Here is a 19,359-nt window from a genome sequence, read left to right on the forward strand (position 1 = left end):
TTCACCGAAAGAGCAGATTGAAGAATGCTGTGCAGCCCTGTAGGTCAGGCAGCGATTTTTTGAGTTCTCTGGTTTAAATCTTCCAGCATTCAGCACAGGATATTTGAGGTCAGGCATGATACTTCTCACTGGAGAGAAAAGTCTGAGGATTGTAGCACGTGATGCACGAGGAGAAGCTGAGGGAGTGGGTTTCTTCAGACTAGAGAAGAGAAGAGAAGAGAAGAGAAGGCAAAGGGCAGGGGGTACAATTACCTATGGACCAGGGTAGAGACCAGTCTTCCCAAAGATACACAGTGAAAGGATAAGAAGCAACAGCCAGAAGCTGAATTTCAGTCTAAAGAGAGACTTCTACATCAGAGGGTGGAAAACCATGTGAAGAGGTTGGCCAGAAACATTGTTGGAGAGAATCAAAACTCAACTGGATACAACCCTGAGAGATCTGATCTAGTCCTGAAACTTGAAGCAGTATTTTGAACTAGAGGACCTCCAGAAGTCCCTTCAAACACAGTTACCTTGACACTGAGAGCTCCATTTCTGGCTAACCAGAAATTAATGAATCCTAGCAGGACTAAAAAAAAAAAAAAAAAAAAAAAAAAAAAAATTAAAAAAATTACATTAATGAATTCATGCTCAAGCTCATAATAAAAATATTTCAAAATTTATTAAGTTGCTATTGCGTGACAATATTTTGGCTCATTAAATGAGAAAACTACTGACTTACAATGAAAAAGAAATCACATTGAAATACATAGGTTTCTAATCTCATGGTGTTTTCATCCAGTTTTATTTTTAGACCAAAATGAGAAATAGTTAAAACATGGAGGGGAGGGTTCACTTTTAAGATAGCATTTCCCCATTCTCAAGTCCATTCATGAATCTGTAGCTACATTTCGAGATGGATTACCCGGCTCAGGCTTCTATTGCCCTAAGGGCATCAAAGGGGTCTTGTTCTACTTAACAGGCTCTAAAGAGGCTTCATCTCCTCTGCCATTCATGTTCAGACCTCCTCTTCCTGCCAGCTCCAGTTATTTCTTCCACTGAAAATCCAGGTTAAGAAAGGCTGAATGTATGTCACAATAATGCCAGCATCAAGAGGTCAAAAATCATGATGTTTCTAAACCATTAATTCTTGCTACAGCTAGAAAGCTTTTCAGCTTTTCATTGCAGTATTAAAGTCAGAATTTTCCTCTTTCTGAGAAAGAGCGTGTCTCCCCATGAGGCCTTCCCTTATGATTTTAAGTTTTACTTTGTCATATAACTACAATAATTAGCAACTTTATTTCCATGCCCACATCCAGCATGAGTATCTCTGTCAATAATAAGCTGATAACAACACTATTTCAGTGTTTCAGTACTTCTATCCATGATCTGGCAGTTAGGGGGCTCTATTAACAAGAACTGGTAAGATGAACTGTGGTTTGGATGTTCAAAACCAAAGAAATTGCATTTATTTATATTAATGCATTCTGGAAGGCTTAGATAGTTTTGTTTAGTTCCATTATTTGCTTTTATACTTATTTTCATATTAGTTTTAAACTTAATTTTCTTCCTACAGAGAAAGCTGTAGAAAGTCAAAGTATGCCATTTTAATAAAAAAAAAAATCCATTATTTTGCTGTTTTCTGGCACTTTCCATCTGATACCACTTCACCTCTCAGTCACTACCTGCTCCTTCTGGCATAAAGATTATCACCAGAGACTTCGAAAAATAACAACACCTACTTTAAGTAAATGTCCTGAATTGGGCAGTTTCTGAGAGAGATGTGTGTGTATGTTAAGGGATTTCTCTTCCAGCAACCATTCCACTTGAGCCATAACGTGATGCCTGACTGTATGCTTCTCCTCTTAAGTGCTGAATCACTCCCAATTTTCTTCTCTTTGATGAGTGTCATGGCCATTTTCCCAAATGGCTGGTTATGTAATATCACCATTCATCTAACTTGTAGACTCTCAATTCAGAAAGCTGTGTCTTATTCAGGTGTTTTCAAAGTTCAACTCCCCTTACTAGATGGACAAAACCAAATATTTTGCCCGTCAATATTTTGAGGATGATAGATGCAATCAGAAGAAATACATCACAGGTTATAAGGACCCTCCCAATGCAAACACTCTTATTTGAATTAGAATATTAATTTAATATCTATGTAGATAAATATGCTAATTGCAATACCTGACAATTTCATTTAGATCACATATATCTTCTTAAATACATGATTGATGGTTTGCATTGTCTTTGCACTTAACAGAAAGGGCTGGTCGGAATCCACTTACATTCTTCCCAGTGTTTCATGCAGGTCGTTGCTCCACAGACACCTCAGCCGTGCTTGACTGATTTAATCAATTGTTTCAGATTACCCACTCAATGAAACCTCAGATTTTCTCTTCCTCAACACAGTCTTCACTTTGCACGCAAATAGCTTCAAATTACCATGCTGTGCCGGGGGAAAGGCAAGGGAGGCTGAATGAATACCAAGTGATTCCATGTTGCCAGTAGGAGACATTAAATACTATAAGAACTTGAGAAAGTCCTTCCCTCAGAAAAAAACATGCACAACAAGTTAATGAAAAGTCCTCTGAGGCTGGTACACAAAATTAGCAATGACTGTTGGCTTTTAATTGTTCTTAAAGTCTCTGTCCACAATATACAACTTCTGTGCTACACACAGAGCAGCAGTGGCAACATTCAAACATTGTCCCTGGGCCACTGTGCTCTCTCTCACTCTCTGTCACTCTCCGTCACTCTCTCTCTCTGTGTCTTCTTTTCTAACTGACCAGGCATTTCTGAGGAACATTGTAGCTTTTTTTTTTTCAAAGTTCTGGCTAACAGATGAAGCAACTCAGACAAGAACCTTCTCTTTTCAAGTGTAAAGCACTACATCAAGCTTTAGATAGCAACTCACACACAGAAAATTTACATTTTTACAATCATAGAGCAATTTAGGCCGGAAAAGACCCTTAAGTTCATTGAGTTCAACAGTTAACCCAGTACAGCCAAGTCCACCACTAAACCATGTCCTTCAGAACCACATCTGCATGTCTTTTAAATACCTCTAGGGATGGTGACTCAGCCACTTCCCTGGACAGCCTATTCCAATTCTTGACAATCCTTTTCATGAAGAATTTTTTCCTAATATCCAACATGAACCTCCTGTGGCCCAACTTGAGACTGTTTCCTCTTATTCCTTAAAGCAGAATAAAACCAAGTGTTTGACCAAAGAAAAATTTAATTTCATTTCAGTATTAAAGGGTTTGCTGGGAGAAACTTTGACAGGAAATGCAAAGGCTCCAAGGATAAGAAATAACTGAAAGCATTTGGCTAACCCAGTGAAATTACAAATACTTAATGCATGACTCATGGGAATTATATCCATGAATGATACATACTGCAGAGGTTCTTCTGCATTTGTAGAATGAGTTCAGCAGTGCAGGGCCTTCTGTAGTCTTCTAATTTTCTTAGCTTCTGGAAAGAATAACTCACAGTTTTCAACAGCTTTATCTGATTCATCTATCATATGTATCGGGAAACAACAGATACTAGATCACTGCTGGCTTTTAAAACACAGCCTCATGGAAAATAGCTCTTTTAGAAATCAAAAGCTGATTTAACTTCTGGAATCATCTCTTCATTAACAATCCTGGCCAGAGTGCTTTAATCCAGATGTGACGCCTACCTCTGAAAGCCAGCAAAATCATGAGAGGGGCTCAAATATGGAATATACTGGTTATCTAGAAGAAGCTGATGTTTGGTTCCAAAATTGAAGTGTGTTGAGAAGTTTTGGTTGCAAGTTTGGAATAGATTGGCTCACAGAAAAATGTGGTTTAACACAGAAATGCACCTAATTATAGGCTGTGTATGAGCCATGCAAGGGAAGGGGCTTTACATTTGAAATCAGTGTCCTTTCAAATTTGCCATGAAACTACTGTACTAAATCAAATTCCCCGATTTCTCATATTTCGTCTTACTTGGTGGGTATTTAAGAAACCCCTCAGCAATTCTGAGTGGCAAATGCTACAACATTCGTTTTTTTCCCTCCTCTTTCCCAATCCTGCCTTTGCAATGATATGTTCCCCAAGAGCACAATTCTTGAATATCACCCTTACAGGAAGCCTTCACAGCACCAGCAGAAAAATGACTAACTTTTTCTGTGACACATATTTCTGGGATTATTAGTGAGGTTTCTGATGTACTCTGCCCATGGAAGTGATGTTCGAAGATTCCCCATCTCAAACTTCCCTAACATCTCTCCCTGCCTATAGTCCTGAGCAAATCACTTCACGCCTCATGCAGGAAAACTGTCTGTTTTCTTTCCCACTGGAAAGGACCCACAACCACCACCTCACCAAGTGACCAGCAATGCAAAGTGGTTGGCATGAAAAGGAGGGAAGACTCTTAAATGATGCCTTGCTTAAGAGGCAACTCTCTGTCAATGACTTACTCTGAGTTTCCAGAATGTGATCTATGGGCCTGAGGATACCTACATCATTTATTTTCTGGGTGATGAAAGCATGTGCATCACAATTTTCTCCTAAACTCAGACTATAGGAAATGCCACTTTTCCTTCTCTCCCACATTTTTTTCCTGTTCACTCTGGCCTTGCCACTGACACACCTACCAAAAAGTCAGAAGCATAGGCACATTTTGATTTCATCTTTTGATGACTCAAACTCATATTTCCCCTGATGGCCTACTCCAAAGCACACTAGGGAGGTTCTTCTCTATTCTTGATGAAGTTCCACCTTCTATTTAAACACTGGTGGCATGAGGAAGGAGACAAGACAGCCTCTGCAAACCCACTGTTTCAAAATGCCCAGTGGAAAGGAGCACTCTGCCTTCTCCTCCCTTCCCTGGGGGCTATGCCTATGTTTTCCCCAAGAAATTGCCTCATGACAGCTGTATAATGGAGAGAGAGGGATGTACCTACATTTCACCTCCATGGGAGTGACCTACCTATCTGGTAACAGAGTCCTGCTCTTCCCCTCCCACACTCAGTGAACCAAAAAATGCATGAACAAGTAGCTCAAAGTCATGTGTGGATACTGCCTCACTGTGCTCATATCTGTTTCTTTCTGTCCCTGTGAGTCACAAGTCATTTCCATGTAAACCTCATGAGAAGGTAGGGACAAGTCTTCCCCGAGATTCCTACACACACCAACTCCTGTTTAGTCTTCCCTACTGACTGACAGGTTAGACCGTGAGGAAAAACAGTGTTGGATCCCTCCAGGCAAAGGAGAGGGGAATAAACCATCTCTTCTCTCACCATCTCACCCTTGGTGAAAGCTCCAGCCTCTGGATAACAGAGATGAATTCAACAGGACTGACTGTACGTATTTCAAAGGAAACCAGTGATTATGAGTTTATTTTGTGCAGGGACTGAGTGTGCAGCTCACTGGCATGTAGCTACACAGATGGAGGGAACACCTCACCTGTGAATCCCAGCAGCAATGAGACATCCCTTCTGTCCTGAACCACATACTCATCTGTGTGCCCAGCAATGCCTCCAAGGAGAACTGAGTACCTCATTAGTTCCAAGGTCAGGAATGCAACCACCACCAGCAGACACATCAAACACAATATATATTTTATTGGTTTAATTTCCAAGGAAGTTAAAAACCAGATGAAACAAGATTTGCATAGCATAATCTCTACAATTTATGAAGAATAATCATGTTGTCCTTCATTTTGATTCGGATGCAATTTTGACAGAAAGATGACCTAAAATTTTTACTGTACTTTGAAGGACACCGTTGAAAATATATAAATCACAAACTAATCTGAAATATTTCAGTTATACCACAAAACACAGAGCTCAGAAACTTGTCCCAAAAATGCTGATTTCTGCTTTGTGATTTCACCCTCCTACCTGTTATTAGAGCTTGTAACAATCCCCATTTTACCTTGAGATTTGAGAAGGAGCTAAGTCTCACTGAAAATGGAATGTATCTGAATAATTCATTGCAAGTAAATAATGATTTGGTTTTCAAATATATAGGGGACATTCTACATACAGCACTCTTGAAACATTGTAGTAAGTACATTTATTATCCGTATAAGGCAAACATATATCTGCAATTATTCCAAAGATTTAATTTTGCAGTAATTGGAGTATTTAGATCAAAGAGCCTACATTCATAGGAAACAGTCTTATTTTCCATATACTAGGAAAGTTAAGAAACAAACCCTTATAGAACATTTACTTTTTTATATAGTGTTTCAAAGTGTTTATGCCCCTTATGTATCTGCAGTCCTTGGGAATGCAGTATGCTAAATTTCTTCTTCCTTTGAATTATGTTTTCACATTATGGGAGGTATGTTCTTTCTGCAAACTTACTGTGCACACCATTTAAAAGTGACTCTTTGCACTTCAAGATTTTCCACAGAGTTTTGGCACTGAGAAGAATTTGCCTTCATTGATGGAAAGACATATCAGTACTGGCGAGAACACTCCACTTACTAGAAGGGAAATATTATCCTTTATTTAGCTGAAAGATTCCTTATGTATCTTCCATCAGTCTGAAGTGTTGTGACATTTCCTACCACTGTACCACAAGGATGTTCCTTCTGGGAAATGCAGACTATACTAATGGGTATGTTCCCACATCAGAGAAAATCTTTCTTTTCCCCCTCTAAAATGGCAAAATTATTCTTGATCTAATATTACTAAGCCACAGCAGAGAGAATGTGTAATTGACTGTAAATAATAGGTCAAAATGACCAAGCATGACATTTTTAAATTTCAAATCCTCTCATCTATAATTTCATCATACATTGCACTAGGGATATTCACAAACAGTATTTGTCAAGCCACTGTGTACTAAAGTGACTTATTTTGTACTAAATGCAATAATGAGTGAAATAGAGCTTTTTGAGGTTGCTTTCAATTTCCTTTTCTAAATTCTGTGCCATTTTAAACAAATGACATAGTGGTGAGGTGAAGAGGACAGAACAGAGCAGGAGAGATCACTGAAGGTCAGCATACAACAGGTCTCTTCATATTAAATCTGCCAGAGCTGTGCTGGCTTTCTACCCAACAAAGCAATGCTCTGTATAAGAGAAAGGCAAAGAATGAAGCAGTTAAGAGATTTAGATACCTGGGAAGTGCTTTTCAACGTTACAAAAACCCTGCTCATTACCACCTCAGATAATTGACTAGTAGAGAGATAAACTCCTTGCTTTTCAAAGCAGGCATCAAGGAGCAGACCTTGGGCTCTGAAGTAGAAGGTACAACTCTCAAAACTGATTCTCAGTTTACATACATATGAAAAAGCTCTCTCTTTCCATGTATTTTATAGCAGATTGTAAGAAACAGATAATGCTTCTTCTCATTTCCATTACAAAGCTCTGCTGAGAGACTGCTCCAGCTGAAGTGAGTAAAACCAGTTCTTTGAAAGCACAAAAGAAAAAAAGAAACCATTACACATTAAAAAAAGGCGGGGTGGGGGGGGGAAGGAAAGGAAAGAGAGAAAGAAGAAAGAGCATTTTTGAATTCTGATTTGTGCACTGGGTGATGGGCTTCCTTCTTCCTATTCTCTGCTGCTCTGTGGTAGTCATTCCCTTTCAGAATGACTGTTTGACCAACTCTTTCACAAAGCTGCCATATCCCCTCAGAGGATAAGCTCAAACAACTCAAGGATTGCTTCAGCCAGAAGCACTTTCACACAGCTGGAGCCAAAATTGCCTGAAGGAAGATCTAAATCATATTGGACGTGAGTTTTGATAGTGCTTTTAGCAGAGTCAAAATTCCACTTCCCAGATGGCAATAGAGCAGTCAGTCTAGGAGAATTTTGTTACCCAGGTGGACTTCCTGGAAGCATGAAATCATCCCGTAGCTAGCTGGACACATGTTGAGGGTCATAAAGCACCTGGTCTCAATGTATTCAGTCTTGATTTATATAGGCTTTCCATGTGGGTTTTCTTTTTTACTCTGTGTCTTTCTTTATTTATTTTTTGTAATTTTCACAATAATTGATACTTGAGACTAAGGTTTCATACAATTGTTCTCCTAACTCAGAAAGCAAGAGTCGTCTTTAGGAGTTTCCAACAGCCATTTAAGAAGGGCATTATGAAACAAACAGAAAGTAGAGAAAAAAGAATACTTTGACCCATTTGCAATGAAGAAGCACTCAATCTCTCAAGAGGTCCTTCAACTGGGCATTCGAGATTGCTGAGGATAAACAAAGTTTGTTTAGAAAATGACTGTATTACTTGAAAAATCTCTAATTAGAAATAATGTATCAGCATCCACAAGCATATAATGAAACAAGAGTGTGAAACTCATAGAATCATGGAATGGCTTGGGTTGGAAGAGACCTTCAAGATCATTTAGCTACAATTCCCCTCCCATAGGCAGGGGCACCACTAGATAAAAAATCCCAGGGATTTTTTCACATCACATAATCAGATGGAAAGTAAAAAATGGAAGAGAAAGAAGCTGAGAATAAATGGATGGGATTTCTTTACAGGGAATGTGTTTTGCAAATGGCATCCTGAATCCTCATTATCTTTGCACCTTGCTGGCATCCTCACACACTACTTGCCAAGGGGGAGACAGAGATTTCCCAATAATTCCCTTTTTTCCCACTGCTTTCAGACTGTCTATGTATCACCTTCAGTTTCCTTTTGGAAAAGCTGAATGCACTACTACTCTCATACCACTCTCCCACTGCTCTCTTCCCACCTACATTGATTCTAAAATGTCTTGCATCCTCTCTCCTAATTAGGGTTTTGACAAAGCAGTGGAAGGAAGCAGTGTATTATTGTGTTTACTTTCCTTCATTGATATGTGGCTTTCCAACAACAAAGTTGGGCATGTTTTGGGAGTCATCCACCAGTAAAACTTGATCAAACCTGTTGCATCCTGAAGCAATTGTGCAAAATAGAGGTATGGCTGCTGCAACCTAATCACAAGCAAAAACATGTAGGAGAGCTGTAATTATCAACAGTTTGCCATCTGATAACATTTACAGCAAACAGAAAATTACCAGAAGCAAATGAGTGGAAGCTTTTTCTATTTTTTTTTTTTTTTTTAGTAATTGACTACTGATTTTTCCCTGTACTTGCATAAAAATTTCATCTCTACCAGAGAATCTATCCTGAACATTTTTCTTCATTGGATGATGGAGGCTGGATTTCTGTGTTTTCCTTCAGCACTGGCAGTACTTGAGATCCAACTGATAAAGTATCTGGAAAGCATGAGTGCAAGGGCTGGTTCATCAGGTATACGCCAAAGTTGGTCTGGAAAAAAGCAAAATATTTATTAAGATGCAATACGTGGTAGAGTAACCAAATCTATAGAGGATCTCATAACCCAGATACGTTTAGAAGAAAAATGTTGCTTTAAGAATAAGGAGGTATGTACCACGTCCATGTAATTAAGAACATTCTTAACTCATTAATTATAATAGACTGGTAAACAGAAGCTAACACCAAGCTATTCAAGAAGAATAGCTTAAGTAAGTGGATAAATAACACAGTATTTCATCATGAGCTCCATAGTATCATATATGTAATTCACACTCCCTCACAATCTTGTTATTTAATGTCCACTCTGGCTTCTTGACAAATACAGTTAATGTGTTGTCACAAACAATGGCTCTGCAGCATGGGAACACTGGTATGTTCCAAAAGTGAGGAAGTCTTACATCTCTTACCATGAATTATTCACTTTGTTAACAGAACTTTATTCTGCCTAGCCTCTGTGAGTTTCCCTTCATTTGTTTTTTTGAATATTTTAGCATGTTTTACAGAAAATATTCAGAAAGGGCTTTTTTTTATTGTTGCTCCCACTTGTTAAATGTCATTATAAATACTTAGAATATGTCTTTGGGATACTGAGTAATTAAGAAAAGAAGAACGGAATATCCACTTTTCCCACTGACCATGCAATCCTCACAGGCACCAAAGACCTGATCTGAGTGTCTGCATTCTTATGTGAGGTCTTAATCTTAAGTAGTTGAGTGTTACAGTTGTGGGTGTGATCTGGAAATGCTACAGGAAGAGACTGGTGTGGTTTTGTGGTTTCATTTTCCAACAGTGGAGAATTTAGAAATATGCAAGAAAAAGATTTGTCATCTCATGACAATATTTTCCAAAGAATTAGACAACAGTTAATAAAAAAATATGTAAAGTAGGAAAAAAAGGAACACTGAAGACCATGTCAAATTAATAACAGAGTTTTAGACTTCAGAAAGTCTTTGCTCTTTAAACTGAGGACCTTGGAAATCCAATATTAATTTTCTTGTCTCTTTTCACAGGTTTCAAAAAAAGTATTTAGCTTTGGTAGACGGCAGCGAAAAAGTACAAGTAATTATAAAGTGTAGAGTAAATAAATAAGCAAATGAAATTACTTAAAAAGAAAATTCTATTACCCTTTTTTTTTCCTGATTACATTTACTGCCATTGTTCAGATCAATTATTCCAAATTTGAGTGAATTACGTTTACAGCAGGTTAAAAAAAAACAGTAGGTAAAAGGGATTGCAATAATGGAAAAAAAAAAAGAATTTAAGGGGGCATATTTCGCAGACCAAATATGAAGGCAGTATGTTGTCTCCTATTCTAGCACTGCGTAATTAAATAAAGATGCAGCAATGAGGTAACAGAGAACAGCTCTTAGTTTTTGAAGAATTCATGATAGCTAAGGTTGAGACCTACTCCCAAGTAAAAGAGATGCTGTAAAGCAGAGATCGAAACGTGGCCTCAGACCCTGAATGTGGGTCTTTCTGTTCCATTTGTCACTCTAAATATCAATGAGAAAAATGGGCCCTAAGATTAGGAACTTTTGGCTACCTCTGCTATTGCTTTATCTCAATGGCATGTGACACATGGAGGGCATGAGCTGGACCTATCATGCCTATCCTACTGCTGGCACCTTTTGGGTACCAGTGGCTATAATGGTGTCAACATTTGGTGGACACAGGGCACATCCTTGTGTCAGTGTTCTAAAGTTAATGCTGAGGAATGACTGCAGCACTGTAAGATCCCAGCCCTCTAGCAACAGTGACTCTGTTGGATCAACCATGATCCCGTAATGGTGTTAGTAACTGTTTCATTTAAAATATTAGAATACATAAGTCTTTTTTTTTTTCCATTTTTGCTTTTCTCTCATTCATTGACAAGTTTCTCCATTGGCATAAATAATGTATTTTTCAGCCTTGTGGTTAGTAAGTTGGATTCATCTCCTATATCCTAGTGCAGAAATGATAGTTGCCATGATTTTGTTTTTTAAAAAAGTCAGGCACTTATAAAAGAAATATTGAAAAATTAATATTAGTTCACACCACATTTCACAAAGGAACAATTTTACAACTCATCCATGTAAATGAGTTTATTTGATGCTTGAGAAGTTTTTATTTATATTTACTCTATTATCATCTTGATATAGCTTACAATGAGACTAACATTCATCTGGGCAGATTTTTCACTGTGAAGAACTTAATTTACCGATTCTTGTTACTGAAAAATCATTTAGCAGGATTGTTTTTTGAATGCACCTTTAAGCATTCAGAATTATTTAAGAAAATGCATGTCTGAATGCATCTTGTCTTCAGGAGTTCTCAAATACTGCTTTAATACTTGACCTTAGTATTTTTCTTCTCTGATTGGGCATCTAAAGGGTCAGTGTTTTTTTCAATAAGTAATGCTCAAGAAGTTTCCAAGGTGATGATATACTGATGGTATACATATATTCATACTAATGCCTGTTTGGAATCTCCAACCTCATTTCTTTTTTTTTTTTTTTTCAGTGAATGTTCAAAATTTAGCCTGTAATTGCCAGAAGTGGAGTTAACATCTTTTAAGTAAATTTTCCTGTTTTTTCCAATAATTACAAATAATGACTCAGCAAGTACTGATAATAGCAATCACACACACACCCCTGCCAAGCAAGCACAAAAGCTGCATCTGCCACTTCAGCTCTGTTTCAAGGGAAAGACAAAATGTAGAAATCCTCACAAATGAGGCTTTCAGATGCAGAGATTACATTTTGCAGAGCTGTTGAGCTCTGTGAACCACATAATCTCTGCTTGCTACCTTTTCCTGATTTCAAGGGCATTTTATTCTGCATATAATCTTCCCAGACCACGCCAAGAACTGGGCAGGGAGTGCAGGACTGTGAGTGGCTTTATCTGGCAGTCAAGACTCTTCCCATCACTGGAAAATGTTACAGGGACAAAAAAATTTAAAGCTTCTTGATTAGGAAAAAGTTGACCACTTCACTGCTGGGAGAACTAGAGAAAACATACATATTCTTGCCAACAGTGAATCATATGATAGTCATCACACTCACTTAAAGGAGGAGCTATGAAATGCTGTCATTCTTGCATGTTGTTTCAAGTTCATTTACTGGATGAACAGTATTATGCTCTGCTCAGAAAGTCACTGACAGAGAAATACCCTGTGTACATTATCCCCTCCATTAAGACAGAAACCTGAGGGGCTGCCTCCGACAAAGGCCTGAGGTGAGATAGCTTCGAGCTACAGCTCCCAAAGAATCAGGTAACAGAGACTAGAACCTGTAGAGAAATACCCTGCTAGAATGTGTAACAAGCACATAAATTATACTGCATGCTAGTACTTAGCATGGATGGGTTCTGGATTTTGCCCCCAGATGTAGTTCTCAGCTGTCATATTCCAGCAGATAAACTTACCTGTCCAGGTCTGATCATTTATTCATAGCATACCATAAGATAACCTCCCTCTCATCCAAAGGTTTGGGAGATGTAATTATTAAAATTGATTTTTCAAATGTAATCATGTTTTATTACCTTTAGATTTACTAGAATCTAAAGCTTTACAAAATAGGAGAGAGGAAGTACTGTGATTTTGATTGATTGGTTTTTAATATTGGAAAACAGGAAATTTTTGAGCTGGTGTAAATAAAACCCCGTATTGTTCTGTTGAAAATACCTGGACTGTAGAATGTTTCCTTAAGAACTGATTTTCCTTTGCTCTACCTTAAATAAATGAATTTTCCAGTTCAGCCACCAATGAGAAAAGAGAACTATATTAATTCAGAGGCCTATTAATTACAACAACCACTGTTCTCAAACATTCCAGATATTTGAATGAAAAGCATTACATGGTGTAAAGCCCTGCATTACTATGAAAATAATGATAATGACGCATCAGATATGAGAGGTCATTTGCTATCCTCTCTAATATTTCAGTAAGCAATCCAAAGGCACAGCATCTAATTCTACAGGAAAAGAAGCTCTCCCAAGGCACACTGAGATACATAAAGGAAGATCAACAGTCCCCAGGAAAAAATGCAAGCCTTTTAGTGTTTGAAGGCATGTGCAAACATACTGGATTTCCCTTGATGTACTGCTATCCATATATTTAGACCAGGGCAGACTGCTAATGCAATAATTTTCTTTGCTACCTTGACAGCAAGTCCCAGCTTATAGCACTGTCGCACATCTACACACAGGGCTTCCGCTATCTTTAGCACTAAACAGCATCTGCAAAACACCAAAGAGAGGCAGGAATTCTGTGTTCTCCCATTTCCATCCATGTGTGTTTTGCGTCTGGTGGTGAGGCATGTGAAACAGCATGTGGCCATTTGCTTAATGGAGCTATCTCGTCTTTCCTAATCTCCTGCAGCAAGAGAGCACTCTGTCACACAAGGAGAGCTCATCTTTCCTTTCCAGTCAAAAATTACAAAAGGAATCCTTTATGAGTGCTTCCTCAGAAAGCAGAGCTCAAGTTCACTTTATAGAGGTGTTTACATTTTATGTCAAACAATGACATAACAGGTTTCATAAAAAGTAACAGGCAAGGCTTCAGAACCATGCTTTACATTTATCAGGAAAGATGCAAATTGCTTGTGTGGCTAGTTACAGTAGCTGGTTCTGACTTTCATCTGCAATCCATCTATGCAAAGGCTCCATCATTCAGTTTGAAGCACCAGGTTCTCAGAGTCTCAGAGATATGGAGAAAAACAGGATTTTAGAAATAAATATCAAACTACATCTTACAAGCCTTACATTATTTAGCTCATTTTTGAAGTTCATTGGCAGTGCTAATATTTGGGCTACTTGTCTGATAAATTTGAATGCAATTTTTTCAGGTTGGTGTTCCTGGAAAAAAACAAAATAAAATGGCAAATATTGACATCTGGCTCCCTTTTCTGTGTGCAGCATCTTTCATGTTTTGGCAATCAACTTGCTATAGCACCTTTCAAAAAACATGGGAAATTATCTTAAATCTTATTTTTCTGCAATAGTTTTTTTGTAGTTTGAATCTGATTACTGAGAGATGGGAGCAAACACTGCTGAGTTCCCTCACTGAATTTGCATCTGAAAAAAAAAAAGAAGTCTATTAGATGACTCCTTGGCTTTAGAAAAGCACATGGTAGAGATATGAGTCACTGAAGTATTAGCTCTGGGATTTAACAAAGTCACATGAACTCGATGTTCTTTCTCTCTCCCCACTGTGAGCTGTGAAAGGTTTGGATCGATGTTGTCTGTTAGGTCTGCTGAGCATGCTAAAAATGCCATAGTCCTTCCTGGGTGCTGCTCACTGATAATCACCTGGTGCCTATCACCACAGAGGTGACCTGCAGGAGGGATGGGCTTGGAGGTCTTCTCAGACCAGACCAGGCAAAGGTACCAGTTCAAACTCTCCCTTTAAATTGTCAGCTAAGCCAGAGGACTCATCCTTATCCAGAGCAGGGCATGCTCACAAGACCCCATCTGCCAGCAGCGCTGAAGGCTGGGAAAAAATAAAAAAGGCTGAATGCCTGTGTCTTTGCAGTGTGAATATCAGTGCAGCTGAGAGAGGGAGGGAGGGAGAGAGGGAGGGAAGGAGAGCTTTGCTCAGTTTGAGCCACTCAGTTCTAGCAGTGCATCAAGAAAACATCTTCATTGCTGAGTTAATCAGAATGAAAGAGAAACTCATCTTTGCTGGGGGAAGCACACAGAAGATGTTTTGCCTCTCCTGAGAGTCTGCGTCCTCAGTAAGGTTTTGTTGCCATTTTCTCACTGAGTGAAGAGTGCTTTCTCACAACGGAGGTTTCAAGTCATAGTCCAGTAAAACCCATATGGGCAGAAAAAGTCCTCTGCATAATACTACACGTCATGTGGCAGCAGGGAGCATCCCAGTGCCGAGTTCTCCGAAGTGTCCCAGGTGCCGCAGTTGTGGCTCACCAATACTTGGGAAGGGCCCCTGTCCTCAGGCTACCCACCGTGGGCAGGAGCTCCTCTCACTAAGGCTCCTGTACTGTGGTGAGCTGGAGCAGAGCCTAGGTCAGCTCAGGTCAGGGGGAGCTGTGCCTCGACAGCCGGCCCAGCCTGCGCCTCTCCCTGGCTCTCAGCACCGGGCTGGCTCCGACACGGATCCATGCACCAACGGTAACAGCCAACAAAAAGAAAGCCCTTTGTTGCTTTATGAGTCACCAAGACAAATCAATTTTTTTTTTCCTGTCCAAACATAGAATGCAGTATTTGTAACTTGTTTGTGCATTGTTTGGTTGAATGATTTTCAGCCTATTTGTTGTTGCTCTGTGCCGGTGCTGTGCTCGTCTCTAGCAGGGCTCCGGAGCCCCATCTGCCTGAGACACTTTAACAACAGAAGCTTAACCAACAGGAAACAATGAATTTTGGAGAAGGATTTTCAGCTAAATAAATATGTATGAGGAGACCTGTGGTTCTTTTGGGATGCCGAACTGTCTAGCCATCATCTGAGTGCTCTCAAGAAGCAATGCAACCTTAGGAAGCAGGACCTCAAATAAACACCTGTGTTTCACACTTACTTTCTGGTCACTTCCTTAAGCAATTACTCTCCATTTTGACTATATTCACATCTGCCCAGTTTTTCCTGCTAACTAATTTCTCAGGGTAAGAACAAAGTTTAGTCTTACACATCAACTGTTTAATTTCAAACACTTTCTGATTTTTCAGCATATTTATTTTCTTAAAAGACATCAGTGTATCAGCTTGTGTTTTTAAAACCAAAATAAACACACTTTAAAGAAGTACATACTGAGTAAAAGCAACCTCAGTTAAAAATAATACATATTAATAGTCCATTTCTGAATAAAAAATGTATTGATCATTTTATAGAAATAAATCATGCTATATCTGGGTTGTAAGTGCATCCTCTTTTTACAGAAAAGTATCCAAATGGCAACAACTTAACTGTGAATATTATCTCAGCAGATATTTCACTACCCATGCAATAAAGTCTTTCATTACAGCTATTTAGAAGTACTGTACTGACCTTTCTACCTCTGGCAGCAGACAGGGACTGCAGAATTTCTTTGTTTCGTTCCCCAGACTGTTGATCAATGCAGATTATTTGACATCTGCTACATGGACCCACAACCTGAAATTTTAGTTAAAGAAAGTTCATGGCTGTTTATCAAAGCAGTACAGCATTGAACAGTACAAGCTTCCAACCATTATAATATCTTAAACACATACCTTTTGCATACTTTTCCTGTGGTTTTTCAAGCTTTCATTATGTAAAAGTTCAAGTCTGTTCACTTAATGTAGTACGTCTACTTGCAAGTCTCACTGAATTTTTAATTCAATTTTTTCTTTTTTTACGGAAAACTTTCTCAGAGACAGAATCTGAGAAATACCAGACATTTACATATTTGTATTTCCTGATGGCTTCACTTCTTCTGTGCGTTAGCAGGGCTGCTTGGCCAAAGAACTGAATACAAAATTAAGCCAATGCCTCAGTATTCAACCCGAGGAGAATTTTCTTAGGACTGTTTTAGTGCAGCTGAAATGCACAATATATTTCTTATATGCATGGCACTTCTAGATACTCAGAATGTAAAATATTCAAATATACAAGTTAGTCTCATCAGAAGAAACAATTCATCCTCTATTCTCTATTATACATGATGTTAACATAATATGTAATTATTCTTGAAGTTAACTGTTGTTTGAACTAAAGTATGCTTTTAGGGAAAAAAAACCCCAACCCTGCAACAAATTTCTTCTTAGAGCTTTAAAATGGAGAAGGATGACATACTGCACTTCTACTTAACACTGCATCCCTAACTTTAGCAAAGATGTACATTACAGAAATTACATCTTACACTATCCCAGTGTACACATTCTACTTTTGTAAAATGTGCCATAAATTTCAAATGGGGCAAGTAGTTAAACTGTATACTTCAAACATTTTATATGCTGACCTGAAGTGATATGTCAGGTTTTTGAGATGCTTCTAGACTGTTTGTATAATTCTTCAGCATAATCATCAACACAAAACATCAGCTCTTTTAGAAAATTATTTTCCACAGATCTATTTTTTTTATTAAAAGAACAACAAGACAGAGAAGGAAATATTTTTTCCTGCTTTACTTTGTTCAACAGCTTCTACCATTTTTGTGGCATAAAGAAGCATTAACATAATTTCTACTGTTTACAACATCAGTATCTGAAAATGGATCTAACAGAGATGGGAAAAGATAATGTAAGTTGCATAAGCCATTCTATTTTTGTCCTGTATTCCTAAAGTACATCAATGCCAGAAATAGGAATGCCTTTTATTTTGTAGCTTTACAGTAACTCATCAACAGGATCCTCAGCTGAACTCCCCAGGGTAACTCCAGCCTCCAACAATCTATATACCATGGATTTTGTCCCTTGTGTTCCTCATTTCTTACTTAGAGAAATTTTTCCTTAGTGTTCTGTAACTCATATTGCAGCTTACTGATCAAAGTACTCATAAGAGGAGAGCAGAAAAGCAGTATTTTTCACCCTTGCTGAAAAAGTTTCTTAGAACATGCTGACCAGAAAAAAAAAGGAGTGATGCCTATCACATCTTCTAGATTTGACCTCAGTGCTCCTGTCATTCACACTTAAATTACAGTCTGTAACAAAAAAATGAATAAGCCACTTTCACATTCTAGGCAAAGCCTCTTCAAATACATATTTCATTATCTCTTGACCAGAAAAGAATCAGCAGAATATTTAATACACGTGTGCATCATTCCCTTAGGTGTCATGTGTAGCTTTTACAGATTCTTTGTTCAGAGTTTTTCTTGAAAGAATGTGTTTACAAACAAGGTCTGACTCTTCAGCATTTTCCTTACAGTACAAAGGACATGTTGTTAGCTATGATATGAAGCACATACCAAAAAATTCTACCAGGCTAGAATTCGAAACATTCCTTGAGTGAAGACTAGGATAAGATGAATACAACAGAGGGCAATAGACCATGAGTGTTCACTTATATTCATGTCCAGTCTTTTGGCAATCAGTTTGCAGTAATGTGAGGTTACATTTGGACTATGGTGCTTAACAGCAATAAGTATTCTCTACTGGAGTGCTGGCTAAACGTGTGCTGTAAACTGCCTCAAAAATCTGATCATTATTCGGTTCAGATAGATAACAATAAGAAATGCTATGAATTATGAAATTCAATAAAAGTGTGGAGACATGTGGCAAAACCTCTTTAATATATTGAAGTATATTTGTCGCAGTACACATCACTGTGTTTTTTTTACACACTTCATAAATTTCACCTGCACAAAGCATACTGCCTATATTCTAGTCAAAGCCTTGCAAAAATTGGTTTGTATCTAGGAATCAAAATGCTTTGTGATATACTGGGTTTTGGACAAGACAGAAAAGGTCACACCTGGAATTGCAGAGCACCTATTGAAATCTCAACCCACTCTTCCTCTTCAAAGGACTCTGGTGCACTGATGACAATGTTGGCACGGAAACGTCGGATCAATTCCTCTATTTCCAATGGCTCCTTCAATCTGTCTCACAGAGTTAATACAGCAAAAGAAAAAAATAAAATTACTAACTAATTTTGCACTAGATGATTATGCTGTAAGAATCTGGTCACTCATGTGATTAGCAAATGTTTCTCCATAATAACCTGGACCAAGTTTTATTACAAAGGCTAGGGAAATGGCACAAGGCATTAAACTATAATTTGTAACCTCTCAACTATAACATATATAACTCTGTAAGTGGCTTCTTCAGAGGTGTAACCTGGAACTGTAGTTATGAAAACATGTAGACAGGTGATTGTGAACCATGCTTATGAGAAAATTCCCAATTTGTTATATATAAGGCAAATGGCAAGAAATAAACAGATCTTTTCAGTTAGTAATCATTTTACTTGTTAAATATTGTACAAATAGAAGCTTCTAGAACCGAAGGCAAATAAAATTTTATTCTGCACATGCTGCAATGTCAGAAGGGACAAAACCAGCAGTTGCTGAAGGTGAAAAAGGCCAGTAAAATAATTTTATGAGAGAATATATCCCCCATATTATTATTATTTGCCTTTGGGAGGCAGCAGATTGCGCAAAACGATGGTGTTTTAAAAAAAATTAATCTCTGTGTGGTGATATCTCCCCCTTTTTACAAGCATTTGAGCTGCCAGAG

At 38.2% G+C, this 19,359-nt stretch overlaps 1 protein-coding gene across 1 annotated transcript in view; it reads right to left on the reverse strand.

The window, feature by feature from the left end:
* Positions 1 to 8,755: 8,755 nt before the first annotated feature.
* MOCOS (molybdenum cofactor sulfurase) overlaps positions 8,756 to 19,359 on the reverse strand; it is a 206,129-nt gene continuing 195,525 nt past the window's right edge. The window contains exons 13-15 of the mRNA XM_062500133.1: positions 18,596 to 18,722; positions 16,214 to 16,318; positions 8,756 to 9,231 (exon numbers count right to left, since the gene is read on the reverse strand). Of these exons, the coding sequence (XP_062356117.1) occupies positions 9,085 to 9,231; positions 16,214 to 16,318; positions 18,596 to 18,722 (379 nt within the window). The 3' untranslated portion in view covers positions 8,756 to 9,084. The remainder of the gene's footprint in view (positions 9,232 to 16,213; positions 16,319 to 18,595; positions 18,723 to 19,359) is intronic.

The sequence above is a fragment of the Cinclus cinclus genome, chromosome 1 (genome assembly GCF_963662255.1).
Source record: "Cinclus cinclus chromosome 1, bCinCin1.1, whole genome shotgun sequence".
NCBI classification, from domain to species: Eukaryota; Metazoa; Chordata; class Aves; order Passeriformes; family Cinclidae; genus Cinclus; species Cinclus cinclus.